At 40.1% G+C, this 17,027-nt stretch overlaps 2 protein-coding genes across 7 annotated transcripts in view; one reads left to right on the forward strand and one right to left on the reverse strand.

Moving 5' to 3' along the window:
- Nucleotides 1–4,305, forward strand: part of MESR3 (misexpression suppressor of ras 3) — a 113,477-nt gene extending 109,172 nt beyond the window's left edge. For all 5 annotated transcript variants that reach the window (XM_019053656.2, XM_072297643.1, XM_019053657.2 and 2 more), the window contains exon 6: nucleotides 610–4,305. In XM_019053656.2, coding sequence (XP_018909201.2) covers nucleotides 610–955 — 346 coding nt within the window. In that variant the 3' untranslated portion in view covers nucleotides 956–4,305. The remainder of the gene's footprint in view (nucleotides 1–609) is intronic.
- A 3,088-nt stretch (nucleotides 4,306–7,393) lies between these two features.
- The window catches only part of LOC109038563 (LIRP), a 10,791-nt gene continuing 1,157 nt past the window's right edge, over nucleotides 7,394–17,027 (reverse strand). Inside the window, exons 1-3 of one of the 2 annotated variants that reach the window (XM_072297645.1) lie at nucleotides 16,981–17,001; nucleotides 11,292–11,502; nucleotides 7,394–8,389 (exon numbers count right to left, since the gene is read on the reverse strand). In XM_072297645.1, the coding sequence (XP_072153746.1) occupies nucleotides 8,151–8,389; nucleotides 11,292–11,502 (450 nt within the window). In that variant the 5' untranslated portion in view covers nucleotides 16,981–17,001 and the 3' untranslated portion in view covers nucleotides 7,394–8,150. Of the gene's footprint in view, nucleotides 8,390–11,291; nucleotides 11,503–16,980; nucleotides 17,002–17,027 lie in introns of those variants that run through there. The other variant, XM_019053655.2, reaches the window with a different exon arrangement.

Genomic DNA, 17,027 nt, shown 5'->3' on the forward strand with positions numbered 1-17,027 from the left:
ATCCTATTGAATCAATCCATTTTGCGCCGAGGGGGAAAAAGGAAGAGGGGTGTCTGACGAGCTCCGCCCGCACGCTCACACTGCTTTTCCATGGCGCTTAGTTCCGTTTGACAGAATGCGCTATCCAGGATTCTAAAATCCTCAAAAGGAACTGCAATTGGCGCTAATTTCCGATCATCAGAAATACGTCCAGTTAATATTTTAAAAGCTTGTCGACACTTTTCTACCGAAATTCTACCTCTCGTAAATTTCACTTTAAAAAATACCCAAAAAGGGTTTCCTAAAACGAACATAGTTGAATCAGTGAGAACGAAAACACACCAACTCGGTAACTCCAAAATGCTCAATTTTCATTAAAGACAGTCAGTCTCATTAAGGTCATTGAAGTTAGCGCCATATTTCCAACTTGGACCTTTAAACTGTCTTTAAGTACTTGTCTTTCGGCACCAAACATCTTTTTCTTAGACTAACTTCTTCACCTTTTGTGCAGTTTTGTGTGTGTCTTGATTATTTTCATTTTTTCGAGTTGGTGTGTTTTCGTGCTCACTGATTCAGTCATTTTTGAGAGCTGTCTTTTGAAAAGTGACGAGATTTTGATTTTGATTTCAGGTTCAGCTTCGACTGCGCGCGGGCGGCGGAGCAGCTGTGGCGGCACATCGAGAAGCTGACCTCGAACCCCGAGAACATCAGCCTCTCGGTGCCGGGCGCGAAGCGGCGCAACAGCAAGAAGCTCAAGAAGCAGGTGAAAATTTGTGATAAGCTCCCGGAGAAGTGCAACATCTCGCAGCCGTGCTGCTTCCAGCACATCATCAACGTCAATCTGAGCGACAGGAGTCGCTACTTCTCCCTCAGGACGCTCATGCCCACCGAAAGCCTCACCCCCCACCCCCACCCGTCCAACCACTCCTCTAGTCCAGAGCTCAGCTCAGATTCCGAGCTCCCCACCCAAGTCTAGTGCACTCGCAGAAGACACGCCACACTCGGAGGAAACTGGACGTATTTCTATCAAACAGAACTATGTGCAGGTGAGAAATATGGGGTTCACTGGAAAAAAAACACATTGGATCTAGGGTCCAGACTTTTAAAAACATCGACAAGAAAAAATAGTCTTGATTCAATCGGATTTTTGCTTCGATCAAGAACCAAGCCTCTTAATTTGAGCGGATTTCCTTTTGATTTAAGCAAAAATCTGATTGAATCAAGAGTATTTTTTCTTGTCAATGTTTTCAAGAGTCTGGGCTCTAGATCCAATGTGGTTTTTTTTCCAGTGTGTGCTCTAGAAATCTGGATGAGAAACATGTGGTCAGTGGACGTGATTCCTTTTAAGCATTGGAAAAGCGGGATTTTAAATTGAGCAAAGAGAATTATTTGCCAACTGAATGCGGGATTCATGAGCCGCGGGCATGGGACGAGAGCGTTGTGGACAGGGCTCATGAGTTAAAGCGCCCCGACGACCATCTTGCCCTCGCGCTCGCGCTCGATCACTGCCGCTGACGTCACTGGCGCTTTATTGTCCTCATTCATTCTTACGGCCAGAGAACTAACGAGCGCACCCCATATTTCTCACCTCCACATAAACCTTCGATAGAAATACGTCCAACTATGATTACTCTGTTAAAAATTTCGAGCGATGAGTTCGAGGATATGGATTCCATCGACGTGAATCGATCGGAAAATCAAAATGTGAACACATATGCATAAGCTGATCCAGACACCTCGAGGGGGCAGAATGGGGGTCTGGGCGACTTTCCCTGAAAAATGGTCGACATTTTTAAGCATTTCATATGCATCAAGTAATTCGATTTAATAGTCGATTTAAAAGTCGATTTAATATGCAAAATCAGTCGAGTCGATTTAGTCATGAATAATTTCCAAATAGGAGCGTCCTTCCCTCTCCTTTCCTCGGCTCTTCCCTTCTGTCTTTCTTTCCTTTGTCTTCCTCCTTTTTTGGGGGGGGGGGGGGGGGCGTACGCCCTCTCTGGATCCGCCTTCGACCGATCGACAGCGATTCGATCGGCAATTTATTAAAAAACCGATGTCCATTCGATCGAAAAACTGTCACTTGAACCGATATCGCTGAGGTTCGATCGACGGCCAAGTGAGAAAAGCCAGTATGGGTTGAATCGACATGAATCCATCGAAAAATGAAATCGTGAACCGATCAACATCGATTCAATCGACAAAATTTGCTTTAAGCCATGTTGTAAAACGATTCACACGCTTGTCGATCGATTCCATACCCTCTCATGTGTTTAGGCGGTGCCTTACTAGTTTTGCCGCTTTTGACCGTATGAAAATCGCCTTTAGTAATAGTGAGGTTTTAGTATTCAGGACCAATTGCCGTGTTGACAGTCGCTCCTTAATTAGCTCCCTAGAAGTACAGAATATTCCTTATCCGGCGCTTGTGGGTCGCGGGCTGACTATTTACACTTTAAAACGTGGTGTGCACTCCCGTAAGCGCAGTAGGTATAGGCAGTATGCGCATCGGAACAATGTGCGACAGTGTAGCGTTGGAAGTATGTCTACGATGTTGAAGGCGCTATATGATGCGCACAGGCGCGCCGTTTATTGTGTTTACGGGAATTCGAATTTTCTGGCGTCAGCTTTCCGAATTGCATTCCTTTTTGCTGAAAACTTTAAAATTGTTTTGATTATGATAGGAACGTATATATTAGTGCAGTTGCGCTAATGTATTGTTGATATTATCCTGACTGCGCTGATCGTTTTTGTCAAAATTACCTCTATCACACAAATTTCCTGTTGAAATTCCTCGACCGCACCATGTAATAGTGCGTAGGGAAAAATGGAGTTTTGCCGGTGAAATCGTACATTGAGCAATTTTTTGGACCCATGCTCCTTTCCTTACGCGGCCCCATTATGGCATACACGGTGAATAAAGGTCACATTCTTGATGGTTCTTCAAACATAAGGCTTGTCATTGCTTAAGGATCCTTCCACCAATGTATAATTCAATTCTCATGACTTAAAGAAGTCTTAATGATTAAGAAATGGACGTATTTCTGTCAAACGGAACTATGTGCATTAAGACATGAGCCCTGAGACCCATCAAGAGTATATGCATAACAGGGCTCACGTCACAATGCATATAGTTCCGTTTGGCAGAAACATGTCCAAATGACTGGGAACACGAGGTTTAAAGAGATCCTTAACGTGGCTTCATAAAAAGGACAATTTTCCTGAAACTAGAGTAAATTTCAGAAGTGTGACTTGGGGAGTAGATTTCTGTTAGTATGGTTACTATGATTTGCCTCCGAAAAAAAAAATTTCATTTGTGTTGTTAAGTTTTTGTGGAGGCCAATCATTGAAACCTAGCAAGGATCTATTCCCAAAGTTTACTACTTAATTGCACTCGAAAGTTGTAATCGTCCTGTTAAATATATGTTAATTATAATGTTATTTTAAGGATGTCTCCTTTCACCTCCCATAATCACAATGTTAACCATCTAAGTATACTCAAAGTTTCACTACTGAATTCCACCCCAAATTTATTGTAATCGTCCTGTTTATAATGTTATTTTAAGGATGTCTCCTTTTACCTCCCATAATGACAATGTAAACCATCTGAAGCTTCCCAAGAAAAGGAGCTGTTTAAGGAACGATTCTGAATAAGTACGGTCCCAAGAATAATTTTTCGAACTTGTGTGAGTAGTCACAACGTAAGACGTTGAGGCGCCCTCATCTCCTCCAATCAATTATTGTTTTTATGAATATTTTGTGAATATGTACATTCCATTTTTAAATGCTACCTGTCATTCCTTTCGAACCGTTTTTGTGTTTTTTCATTTTCAACTTTTGTCAGGTATTTAGCTGCGTTACTTGAAATTATTGATTTCTTCTGTTTGATTACGCTTTTAGAATAAGCTTGCTTGTGAAATCATCAATAATATACTTATCTGTTGCTCTGGAGCACCAACCGAAAGTTCGATTACCCACTAAGGTATACTATGAATCGGTCATAAAAAGAAACCGTTCATTCCTGTTTATCGATAGGTAAACAGCTGGATAGCGTAGGCATGTGGGATATTGGTGCTGAATGAATTCATCCTACATTGATCCGAGGATTTAATCCCTTGAGTTTTTTTTTATTTTTGAAGGACTTAATTTTGTGGTAGGTATTCTTAACTCGATTCCTAAGGATGAATCACATTTCTCTACATTTACAATATCTCTCTTTTTCAATTCACAGTCATGGATTTATTTTTTAGTTTTTGTAAGTGAATGTACATACTGTTCATTTGTACCATTTAATTTTAAATAGAGTGTAATATATGATTATCAAGTTCACATATTGTTTGTATTTTCTCCTCAAATTAACGAGAGAGCACAAAAACTGGACGTACTTCTGTTGAACGGAACTAAGCGCCATGGAAAAGCATTGCGAGTATAGGACGGAACGAGCATCGCGTTCCGCAACACCCGCCAATCCAAGCCCCCCTCTCCCTTCCTCCCTCGATGGCGCTTAGTTCCGTTTGATAGAAATACATCTAACTGCCATATTGAATACCTGCGTAAATTATTTTAGTAGAAAAACTTGATTAAATTTAACCTGGAGCAGAGGTGAGCATCGATCGGCATGTGATAATTGTGATGATAATAATAGTAATAATCATTATCATCATCTTTAGGAGGGAAACCAGAGCCATGATTCGAACGATGAACCGCATGATAAGGCCTCTCCTCTACGGTAAGGAGGGAGACGCCTCGGGATCAATTGGACTACATTTTGCAATTAGGAACTATAAAGTCCGGCCCGGTTTAAAAACAACGTATGTGCCATTAGTTTCCCCTTTGCACATACGTGTTTTTTTCAGATGAGACAGAATTTATAGCTCCAAATTGCAAAATGAAGTCCAATTGCAATCAGATCACTTGCATTCCATGGTCCCCGGCCCCGGGGCTGAAGTACCCGTCGGGGCCCTATTTTTGCAGGTCTCATAAGGAGGCTCTGGTGGCCACCTCTTAGCTGAGGAAGGTTCAGGGGCCACCCTCATACATTTTTTGTCAATTTTCCCGACAACCTGTGTAATCTTACCAATTTTTTCGATAATAATCTCTTGATAGCAGACAGAGAACATCTCCAGCAACACATGCAGCTAACTCAAAACTGTAAAAAATCGAGATACGCACTTCTGCAGTCTCACCATCGAATTTCCTTAATCGGTGGATCTTGATGACCTTTCATCAGTAGCGAGGCGTACTTTGCAATGTATCGATTGATCTGCCATTTAAACCTAAAAGGATCGATAAGTAAGGTGTTCGCAACAAACACGAACACCTTAATAATCGATTCTTTACAAATAGCTTCAAATCGGGGAGGTACCGATAATGGATCATTCGCGCATCGCCACTGCTTTTCATCACCATCATGCCGATCAATTATTCAAAGATAAAGTAAAAGATCTCACCATGCATTTTCCTGGCATCATACCCCTTGAAGCATTACTTCAGAAAGTTTACCACAAGTTTTATCCGTCCTCGGTACCTAAAACTGTGAACAGGGAAAATGCAAACTAGGTTGTAATTTACCTTTTGTTCATTCACAGACATTGGAGCTCACCATGACCCTAGATCCCACAAGAAACCTTCCAGAGATTTACCGTTTTGGAACCCCGATTTTCCACGATAGTCTCAATGTTTTCATATGAAATTGTGCTTAACACCAAGTTTGTAAGGCTCTTTCTTGTTGTGCAGAATGTGCAAATTCCTCAAAAAACTGTCTAAATAGGGGCAAAAATCATTTACTTGTAATTTCCACCAAAAAAGTCAGTCAGAGAGCTGCGATAGGATTGCGCGAATGGCCCCTTTTTTACCTTTTTGGAGATGCATAGGATTGCGCAAATTTTTCTGGTACTGAAAACTCACATGTTTGAGCTAATATTCAATTTTCAACGAGGAAGCGTTAATCTGGCAACCTTGGTAGTTTTTGGTAGATAACTACATCGTGGAAGACTGTTCATTCCCTTCTCACTCACGAGCATGTCTCTCTTCGATAGATAGTCCTCGCAGCACGAATGGCCCAGAGAGCTTGCGTAGACGTTTAAAAGTGAACTAGGAGCCTGTGGCTGATACGCGGCCGCCAATCACTGAAAAAAACTACACGTAAAAATCGTAGAAGCAACCATGTTCGAGTATTTTAAGAGATGAATGGACTCAAAACCCGGCGGGTGCACCCGAAAGAAAGCGTATATTTATCTCTGATCGCAACGTTATGCACCACTTTTATGTTTTTTTTTAAAAAATGTTTCTAAAACGCTACACACAGTTTTTTCTGAAAAGTTTCCGCAGATTTACCTAAATGATCTCAAAATATCGAAAATTTCGACGCAATATTTTCGTTTGTTCTCTTTACTTTTAATGTAACCAAGAGAAAATTAAATATCATCCGAGTTTCTAAATCGTTACAAATGGGGATATATATTTTCCCTTGAATTAAGTGAAAACTGGAGCAGAAAGTCAAGAATGATGACACGACGCAGTCCTAAAGCATTCCTACAGTCTTGTAGACACTAATATACGTTTCACACCATATGACCGACTGCACTGCGTTTGGCGCAATGCGAGAAGTATTCATGCAGTCTTGTAGGCGCCATATGGGCCTTACCCCGACCGCACTGTTTGGCGCAATGCGTGAAGTGTTCATGCAGCCTTGCAGGCGCTAATATACGTTTAACGCCGGCCGCGCTGGGTTTGGCGCGATTATTCGAACTCGCGTCAGAATAATCGCGGCATTCGCGGCATCGAATAATAGAGCTTAAAAGGCCCATGTTATGTTTCGACGCTGTATGAGCATTCCAAAGTTGCTTCGTTTCTCCCAATTAATTATTTTTTCCGAGAAAAGTTAGGAAAGTTCTTTATACCCACGACCATTATTCAATCTTTTCACTTATTTTATTATCACAAGATATAAGACATCGATGAAATGCCAAAAAACTAACCTACACTAGCGTTAACATAAAAATGCTTACCAACTATTTCCTGTTTTGCCAAACTTCTACCTTAAAGTAACTTCATTTTTTTGCGCATTCCTGTAGCAGATGTTAAGGTTTCTATTCGCGCAATCCTTGTGCCTTTTTCGCGCAATCCTCATGTATTTTCTTAGACCTTTCGCACAATCCTGGATTACCGCAGCAGAGAACCTTGGTGGAAAACGCAGAATAGAGGACTTAAAATGAGGTTCCCTAATTTTAAAACTATAGCTCCCGCTACAATTTTGAAACTTCCTCTGTCTAAATAAAATTTTAACGTAAATCGACGGCAAGAAATTCAAAATTTGCCCATTCTTGTCGAAAGTACTGCCCCTACAGGTGGAGGACAGAGCAGAGCCCCTCCCCAGATTTTAGTGGTATAATGAATAATTGAAAAGAAGCAAACATTCTTAAAATAAATATTTAATGCACTTCCAAAAGATTATAAGCTAAAATATACATGCCGCCTACCTACAAAACATACGTAATATGTTAAATGAATCAAATTCAATTATCACAAAGTACTTAACATATAAAACGACGCCCTATCTCATCGCCCTCCTGGCATAAGGGCTTAACTACTCTTTGCAATGAGCCCCGTCCTCCATTTAACTCAATGCTCAATAAAGCCCATTTCAAAATGAAAATACGCCCTTTTGTCTGCCGAGTGGCGATTTTGCAAGTTGGCAACGCTGCTTTCCTTCATTTAGATCTATCAAAAATATCAATTTTAAGGCAAGCTGCCTCACCCAGAATCGATTGATTTACGCACATTTAAACGAAGTCAGTGGCGTGGCGTGAACAATCGATTATCGATATTTCCCCATTTGAAGCTATAGTAAAGAATCGAATATTAAGGTGTTCGTCACAAACGCCCTGCTTATAGATTCTTTTCCATAGGTTTAAATGGAAGATTAATCGATATATAGCAAATCACGCCACGCCACTGAATCGAAGGAAATACAGTGTTGCCAGCTTTCAAGAGTCGCTGCTGTAGCCGAGCGACGATTTTAATCGAGTTTCCTATGTCTCAACTTAACCTTATTATATAGTTATTTTTTCTCTTTATAAATTGTTTTTCCTTTTTACTAAACTAACCAGCTAAAACAGACTGGAAATTTGAGTCTCTAGTTTCAGGATTAATTTTCAAATATGATATTGGATTTATTTAAAATGTGCGCAGTACAATCTTAGATCATCTTTCGAGCAAGCGTTGTAACAGCATTCCTCCACAATCCCACGACGACGTCTCCGGAAGTTCTCGTCATTGATGGTAGAGAGCGCTTTGGCCTTGTTGAAGATTTGGAACTCGTTCGGATAGAACTGTCCAAATAAAGCCCCCGGATAGTCCAGCTCCCTCAGATTCAATCTCGCGTCAGTTTCATCGCCTAGAGATTGATACTCTGTGTGCAGAAAATATAGACCGATCGCTTTATTATATCATTTCTGGAAAGCAGACACACATCAAAACGCTGTTTCTCTGAATCGCTGCATTCATTCTCTAAATTTCACCTGAAATACACTTCCCTTATGTGAACGTTAAATTTTCAGGGCGATTTTTAAAAAAATTAATTCGCTTTCAAAAGTTGACGTGCACGTGAGCGAAGTTTTTGACTTTCAATTTTAACATTTTAAGTTTGTGCGCGCGGGTTTCTCGCTCTTACACTTTTCTTCAACTGACACGAGCCAGTTCGTTAATCCATCCTCTAGAGCAGTATTATATAACTCCCCTCAAAATTTTAAAAGTCACAGTAACTTAAAAAATAGTTAAAACTTATAGTTAGAAAGCTGAAAGACACGAATCCGTGAAAAAAAAAATCAACAGATAAGACGACCAAAATCCAGGCCACTCCTGATGACAAGCAATCAAACTGTCACTTTCTATGTTTCCAAGTTCATCATAATGTATCAACGATAGCCACCAAGCCAAGGATTTGGATTGAAATTTCTCAAACTTTCCATTCATGCCATATCTTCGTATAATTGTGGGTCGAGAATGCCGGAGCATATTTGCGAAGAGGGCGGAGAAAAATTAAGCCCAATTTGGCGCAAGAACGATGTCCAGGTCTTCTTCAAGAAAATAATACAAAATAATTACGAGAAATGTGCAAAGTTGCGAACCGAGATGCGTGATTTTGTTAGTTACATTATCAAAATGTCACCCGCAAGTAAAATCTACACACCCTTCAACGAGTTCAGGAACTTGAGCAAGAGGACATCTGGCAAAGAGGAACTGATTAAATGGGAGCTCGAGCTACAAAGTAGTCAGTGGGCGTACCTCTGAGCTTGGTGGAAGATAAATCTCACCATGCGATGTTCCCACGGAGAAAATTGACCAAGTCGCAGGGAAATGCTAGTTCCTTCCTATGATCTTTAACCTTGTGTTCGTAGATCGCACAAATGTCGCCTTCAAAGTAATAAATATGCAACCCGACGACGGTTGTGCTGGAATAGTTATCGCTCGGCGAAAGTAGAGGGGCTTATTAACGTGGACACGAGTATGTCCATCTCACTCTTGAAGAATTGGACGTATTTATGCTAAAGGGAACTATGTGCAAGTGGAAAGATGGAGTGTGCTCGTTAGTGCTTGGCCAATAAGAATGAATGGGAAATATAAAGCGCCAGTGACGTCAGAGGCAACGACAAGAACGACGACGTTCGGCAACGCGGTCTTTAACTCATGAGCCCTGTCCACAAGGCTCTTGCCACATGTCCACGGCTCATAGTTAGCGCTCAGTTCCTTTTGATTTAATTGAAATACATTTTCTCAAAAGGAACTGTATCTACTTTTACATTGTTTCTTATGCAGCTCGCACGAGCACACCCCATCTTTCCACTTCCACATAGTTCCGTTTAGCATAAATACGTCCAATTGCAGATATGTTTCAAAATTTAGTAGTGTTTTACAACATAGGAGTGTGAGAAGGGAAAGGATAAGAAAACGGCAAGAGGGAAGTACAGGAAGAAAATGAGGAAATGCAAGGAGAGAAAGAAATGAAAGTGAAAAACAGAAAAGGATGAGGGGAGGTAGAAGAGAGAAAGAAAAGGAGCAATAGTAAAAAGAAGGAAAAGAAAGAAGAAGGAGTATAATCAAGGGGAAAAGACGGAGAGGAAGGAAAAAAGAAGAGAGGAGGAAGAGGGATGGGTAGAGGGATTTATTTTCCCTCGTCTACTAGTCCTCTTTTTTCTTCCTCCTAATGTCCTTATTACTCTTTCCCCTCTTCCTCCTTTTTTATTCTCCTCCTCTTTTCAAGTCAAGGATCTTATTCTGTGGGGACGTTAAGTATCGTGTCAATACGTTAAATCGTGGCAAAAAGACCCGAGTTTGTCAGACCGTCAGCCTGATTGTTGATATTTTGTGTTTGTCGGGCAGACAATTAGACATAGATGACATAGGTTAAAAGGCGGAGCGTGCCTTTGTCAGGTGGAATGGACGACGTACTGTCGGAAACTTACGAGGTGTCTTTAGCTCGTCGTGAGTTCCACCCAACATAGCACTACAAAGCAGCGATAAGACATAGCCGACCAATCACGCTCCTTCTTTTAACCTATGTCATCTATGTCTACATGACACACACAAATTTCAACAATCAGGCTGCAGGTTTTAGACGACGACGACTATTGGCTCCAATGAACTTTTCCATGGTGTTTTTATTTTTTGGGTTTTTTTTTCTTTGTAAATTTTTCCCTCGGAGTTGGGTACAAAATTTATCCGCAAAATGTGTCCACGGTCCCATCTCTATAAGCTACCGTGCTAAGGAAGAACGCCGTATGAATATTCGAGAGTTGCCAAATTTTCATTGATAAAGCATGTATTTTTGACATCATGCATGCATATTTGGACCGCGTTTAACAGGAAGGACCCAAGCCACATCAGCTATTGCCAATTTTAACTGGGCAATTTCATTTTTAACAAGAGAACGTTTGTGCGGATTTCTTTGAAAATTTTAAGGAATTTGCCTCGCACTGTGGAGAAAATTCACTGAAATTTGCACGAAAATCCGCACAACAGTTTTCATATGAAAAATTAAATTGCCCAATTAAATTTGGCCACAGCTGATGTGGCTTGGTTCCTTTCTGCTTAACGCGGTCCATTTTTCCTTGAAATTTTCAGATATTTTAGATTAAGTTGCAGGCAAAATTGTATGAAAATTTTGGAAAATAATATTCACAATTTTCCCAGTAAATTCGATTTTTATCGGAGGAAATTTGGCAACGTCTGAAGGTTCATACGGCGTTCTTCCTTAGCCCGGCAGTATTGAGCCTTGTGAGGAATTTGGATGATAGGCGTAGGTGTTGACTGACCATCGTCTAGTTTCTGCAGGGTCCGCTTTGAAAGGGCTCCTCGGCAAACCATCATGAGCATCTCGGCCATCCGTTTGCCGCAGTAGCGGGCTGCCCCGGAGCGCGCGTCTCTGGCGAACTGGTGCTGTCCTCGCGCGATTCGCCCGTCGATCAGGATCAACGTCACAAAAGACGTCACGATCAAAAGTAGCATCGGTTTCTGATTCCGCATCTGAAAAGGTGTAGAGTCCCTTTATACTGAGAGTCAAGACAATTTGAATCCATTTCTGATTGGTTCCCGTATTTTAGGCCTCCACAGTGTCACAAACGGGAATAAAGATTACATTTTTACCAAATGCAAAGATTATAATCTGGAATGGACCAGGGAATTACGGGTTCGGCAAGGAACAAACGGAATGAGAGGAGGAACGGAGAAAGGAATTTGAGAATGGGCCGATCAAAGATTACGAAAAACGTTCAATTTCTGTAATCTTTATTCCCGTTTGTGACATCCATGAGCCGAATTGTCTTGACTCTCAGTATAAAGGGACTCTAAAAAGGTGTATGAGTATGCTCGCCATTAACATGAATTAGTGGCCATTTTCCAAGTTGACAACACTGCTAAACTGCCATGCTAAGGAAGAACCCCGTATGAACATTCGAAAGTTGCCAAATTTCTTCCGATAAAACATATCTTTTTAAGGAAAGTCATGCGTTTTTTCTGCTTGATATTTTCAGATAATTTACATTACATTGCGAGCAAAATTTTCTGAAAAATTTGAAAAAAAAATTTGCAAAATTTTTCAAGAAAAGTAAGGTTTTATTGAGGGAAATATGGCAACGTCTGGAGGCTCATACGGCGTTCTTCCTTAGCACGGCAGTGTACCTCCATTTAAATCCATGAAAAATATCTATTCTAAGTGAGGCACCTGACTCACCAGGAATCGATTACTTTAAATACATTCAAATGAAGGGAAAACAGTGTGACTAACTTGCAAACTTGCTACTGCACGTTCAGCCCGGGCCTTATTTCACACATCTTTGATTTCTTCAACAAAAAATCGACGGCCGAAGTCGAAAAATGCGTATTTTAGATTATGACGTCGTAAGTTCCCGCTCGTAGTTTATCAGCGGGTAGATTAATCTATATCGAATGACCTTGATCGATAAAAAGCTTTGCCAAGATAGGGATTTATCGATCAAGTTCATTCGATAACGATTCAACAATCGACCCGCAGCTCAGAGTATCTATTGAATTTTTCTATACATTTTTCTCACTCTCATTGTTTAAAAAAAAAAAAAAAAAAATTGCTAGGTCTCTCTTGAAGAATCAAAACTTAACCGGAGTTATTTAAACGTCGCAACTAAGATACAGATTTTTCACATTTGACCATGAAAAAGAAAGACAAAAAAAAAAAAAAAAAAAAAAAAAAAAAAAACCTTGAAACTTATTGTAGACATTACATTTTGAAGGATATCCATGGTGGAACTACCAAACCACGGATCTCAACTGCGGTGTTTAAGAATGTTTCATAAACAACTCAGACTTCATTTTTATTTTTTAAATTTGGTAAAAACAGATAAAGGTATACAATTTAGGAGGGAACCTTACTTTCATTGATTAAATTGAGTGACTGCAAGATTTTTCTCCCCATTATTTTTAAGTATTAGTTATATGTTTTGTTAGGTTTGTACTTATATTTTGAAACTTTGCTCACTTGATCACATTTCACGGGGAAAAGCATGGATTTATAAAAGGCCCCCTGATTCGTAACTTTTAAGAAAATTTATCTTTTGATGGTAAGAAATATCTTGAGTTTTTCATGATTTTCACTCAACTCCTTCATATGATGGATCATCGGACGAATTAAAAATTAAATCACGGTGACTGTTTCCGCATTAAAGTGTCACGCAAGACACGTTTGCCATGATCAAAAAGTCCAAAATCAACTTGTATCTAAAAGGTATTGTTTGTAATTTACACCGAAAACAGACAATTCAAACTTCCTGCTTGCAAAAAACCCCAAACATTGACGCAGGCCAAATCTGTCCTCTGAAACGAACTTATCAAATGCGATGGTGCGGCATGTAACTAGAGTTTATTTCGACACACATTTTCTTGAGCCTCTAAATTTTCGTGATCACTTCAATACGAGGAAAAAATTTTAACATCGCAAAAACCCCAAAATAAATTTTGCGACTCAAACAGACTTTGGTTTACTGGCAAGCGGGAAATTTGAATTGGGAATAAAGTAAACTTAATCCTCCGATTGAATTGGTTCATGAGAAAAACTGCTGATGTCCATTTTTCATCTTGAAAGTTTATTATTATAACTCCTCAATGTTTTAGGATTTGCGTGTGAGTGTTGCGTTTTTATGGATGTCAGCTTTTGGACATTATTTTATGCCTCGATCAAGAAGTCTGTGCAGTTTTGGCGATTTTCCAACAAATAACATAAATGAACGTAAGCTTTACTTCCGCCCGAGCTGATTCAATTATAAATTGATTTTGAAATATTTGACGGTGTTTTGCGTGAAATTTCGATTGAAGTACATCTACTACGGTGACTTTTGAATCGAATTTTTCCAGCGATTAACAAATAAAAAATGGGGTCAAAATAGTCACACCATTACACACGTTTTATTTCGGAATGTATATAATTTATTTTTTTTAGTCTTAGAATGCATCTAAGCACAGTGCTCCTGAAGGGGGTTTAACTCGAACCCTACCTCCAGTTCTCTACCACCAGTTCTTCCGAAACCAGCCTATTTGAAATTTCATGTGCTATTCGCCCGGGTACACGCCTGGTTAGTGTCGCTAGCTATCGGCTGAAATTTTGAGCGCTGGATTGGTTTCACCGATGATCGTTTGCGGTATCTCTTGTTGACTGTGGTATCAAAATTTCTGCCATAACAGAATTCTCGCTTTTAAAGGTACAGCCAGGAACTATTCATTTTTCGTTTTACTATTTTATCCAACTGAGGAAGGCTGAGTTTTCAGCCGAAACGTTTTGGTTTTATTCGAGAAATTTTAGCCCTCTTACCCGCTTTTTAAATGGTTTTTTTATTGTATATCTTGTCACGGGATGCGGAGCGCCTATCATATCTCATTTAACTCGAAGTTGGTCGTGACCTAAATATTTCAACTGGAATGTCAAGAGAAGCACTTCCAAATACTTGAAATCACAATTTCGAAGTCGGTTGTCGGAGCTCCTGGAGAGATAATCGCAATTTTATGGTTCTTCTATGCTTTTTTCGGGAAATAGGCTCATGTAGGGACACTAAATTCCCCTCCTGCCGCATTTCCCTGGTAAAAATTGGCGATAGAAGCTGCGTTTCAAAATACCATAGGAGTTTTTATAGCCGACTGAAGAGGGCGATAGAAAATCATATAGCTGGCTGTAGAAAGTGAAAAAAATCATACGGCCGGGCTACACGAAGCGTTAAGAAATTATACAGCCGGGCTATAGTTCCTATCGCCGGGCTTTACACTTTATCGCCTGTCTGTTGCTTTTTCGCCATCGGCTATAAAAGGCTATAAGAAATTGTGTAGAAATTCTTGTGCTTTGTAAATCCTTAAGTTTGTACAGAATCACCTTAATATTTACAAAACGCACATTATATTTTCCTTTACTACATATTTTTTTTTCATCAATTAAAATGAGAATAATCCATACAGAGTGTGCAAACGTTTCAAAGTCATGAGTTGAAAAACGCTGACTCCGCGAGATTAAATATTAGAGCCTAACACAAAGCGGAGCGGCGCGGCGGCGCACTGACTCCTACAAACCTAACAGGGATACTTCACGCATTGCGCAATGCGTGAAGTATCCCTGTTAGGTTTGAAGGCGCCAATGCGCGTTGAGCGCTGGCTGCCCGCCTGCCGTGCCGCGCCGCAGCGTACCGCGGCGCTTGAAGCAACTTTTTCACACCAGAGGTATTGCACAGTATCATACGAAACTGAAGGAGCTCCAACATAATAGGAATGGCAGGCATCCTTCAAAAGTACGGAGCTTTCCTCGCAAAATAAATCAAGATACTACGGCCCAAAAAGAGAGCAGTATTCCAAAAACTCACTAAGTCCTAGCATCCGTAATTAGTAACGTTTAGCATACACTTTATCGCCAGGCTGTTGCTTAGTCGCCATCGGCTATAAAAGGCTATAAGAAATTGTGTTGTCGGCTATAGAAGCTATTGGAAATCTTACAGCCAGCTGTAGGTCTATGGTATTTTGGAACACAGATTCTACTGCCAATTTTTACCAGGGTTCTTCTTGGATTGATCTGAATTTTTAGTATGTCATTTTCTGGTATGAAAGACGACTTTCCTGAAATTTTAATGACCGAGAAAATTTTTTTGCTCCCGTTACAACTTTGCAAAATTTCAAAAATATGGATTTTGCGGGGAAAAATTTGACACTGGCCCCCTGCTTCTTGGATTGGTCTGAATTTTGAGTAGGTTATACTTCAATATGAGGTAAAAATCTCCTGAAATTTTCATGACCGGAAACTTTTTTTTACTCCCGTTTCGACGTTGCCAAGTTTTGAACTCTAAAATTATGGATTCGACCATCAAATGATGGCGTTCGGGCGGGATACCTTGCAGAACTTTATTTAAGATGATTCGTCAAACTCAAGTGACGGGGTCGAAATGATATGCGATACATCGCATCGATTAGGTCAAAAATCTCGGCAGATTTTGAATTTTTAGTAAAAAAAAAAAGGACGATAGCCCCTGCGCATAAGCTTACATTCGATTCAGCAATCGATCTAATCGATGGGATATATCGCATACCAGTTCAACCACGTCACTTGAGCTCGACGGATCACCTTAGATAAAGAAAGTTCTGCAAGGTATCCCGCCCAAACGCCATCATATTATGGTCAAATCCACAAAACACGCATTGGCGCCTACAAACCTAACAGGGACACTTCAAGCATTACGCAATGCGTGAAGTATTCCTGTAGGTTTGTAGGCGCCAAAGCGTGCTTTGCGCTAGCAGCACGCCGAGCCGTTTCACAGCGCTTCGAGCAACGATTTCAAAACAGAGGTATTGCGCAGTATCTTACGAAATTATAGGCGCTCCAACATATTAAGAATGACAGGCATCCTTTTAGAGTTTGTGGTATTCTTCCTGAATTTGGTTGCCCTACATGAGCTTATTTCCCGAAGAAAGCATAGAGAAACCATAAAATCGCGATTATTTATCCATGAGCTTCAACAACCGATTTCGAAATTGTGGTTTTTAGTATCTGGGAGTGCTCTTTTTGACATTCCAGCTCAAATTTTTAGGTCACTACCTATTTCGAGTTAAACCCCTTCTAGGAGCACTGTGCCGGGCTATGAACTACCCATCCTCAGGAAATAAAATAAAATCGACATATATGACACAACATAATTGCAGTTCTAAGAAAATATCACAATTTATATTCAGAGGACCGTAAAGGAAGAAAAAGAAGGAAACGAAAAACCAAAAAAATATTTCTATGAGTGAACAGCCAGTAAGTAACAAAAAGTAAAAAGATTATAACTATAAAGAAGCAAATCAAAGAGAGTGACTTACCAAGCAGCCAAAGTATAAAAGAAACTAAGCCCCTTGTGAGTAAAATATACCACCCGATGTACAAGGAATACTAAACGAATACAAAGAAAAAATAAACTAAATCCGTCCTAAAACAAAAAAAACGTGCTATGATTTGAAAATGTTTACCCTATTGAAGATGCAACTTCCAAACCACGTATCCTGTTGGTGGTGTT

The sequence above is a fragment of the Bemisia tabaci genome, chromosome 3 (genome assembly GCF_918797505.1).
Source record: "Bemisia tabaci chromosome 3, PGI_BMITA_v3".
NCBI lineage: Eukaryota > Metazoa > Arthropoda > Insecta > Hemiptera > Aleyrodidae > Bemisia > Bemisia tabaci.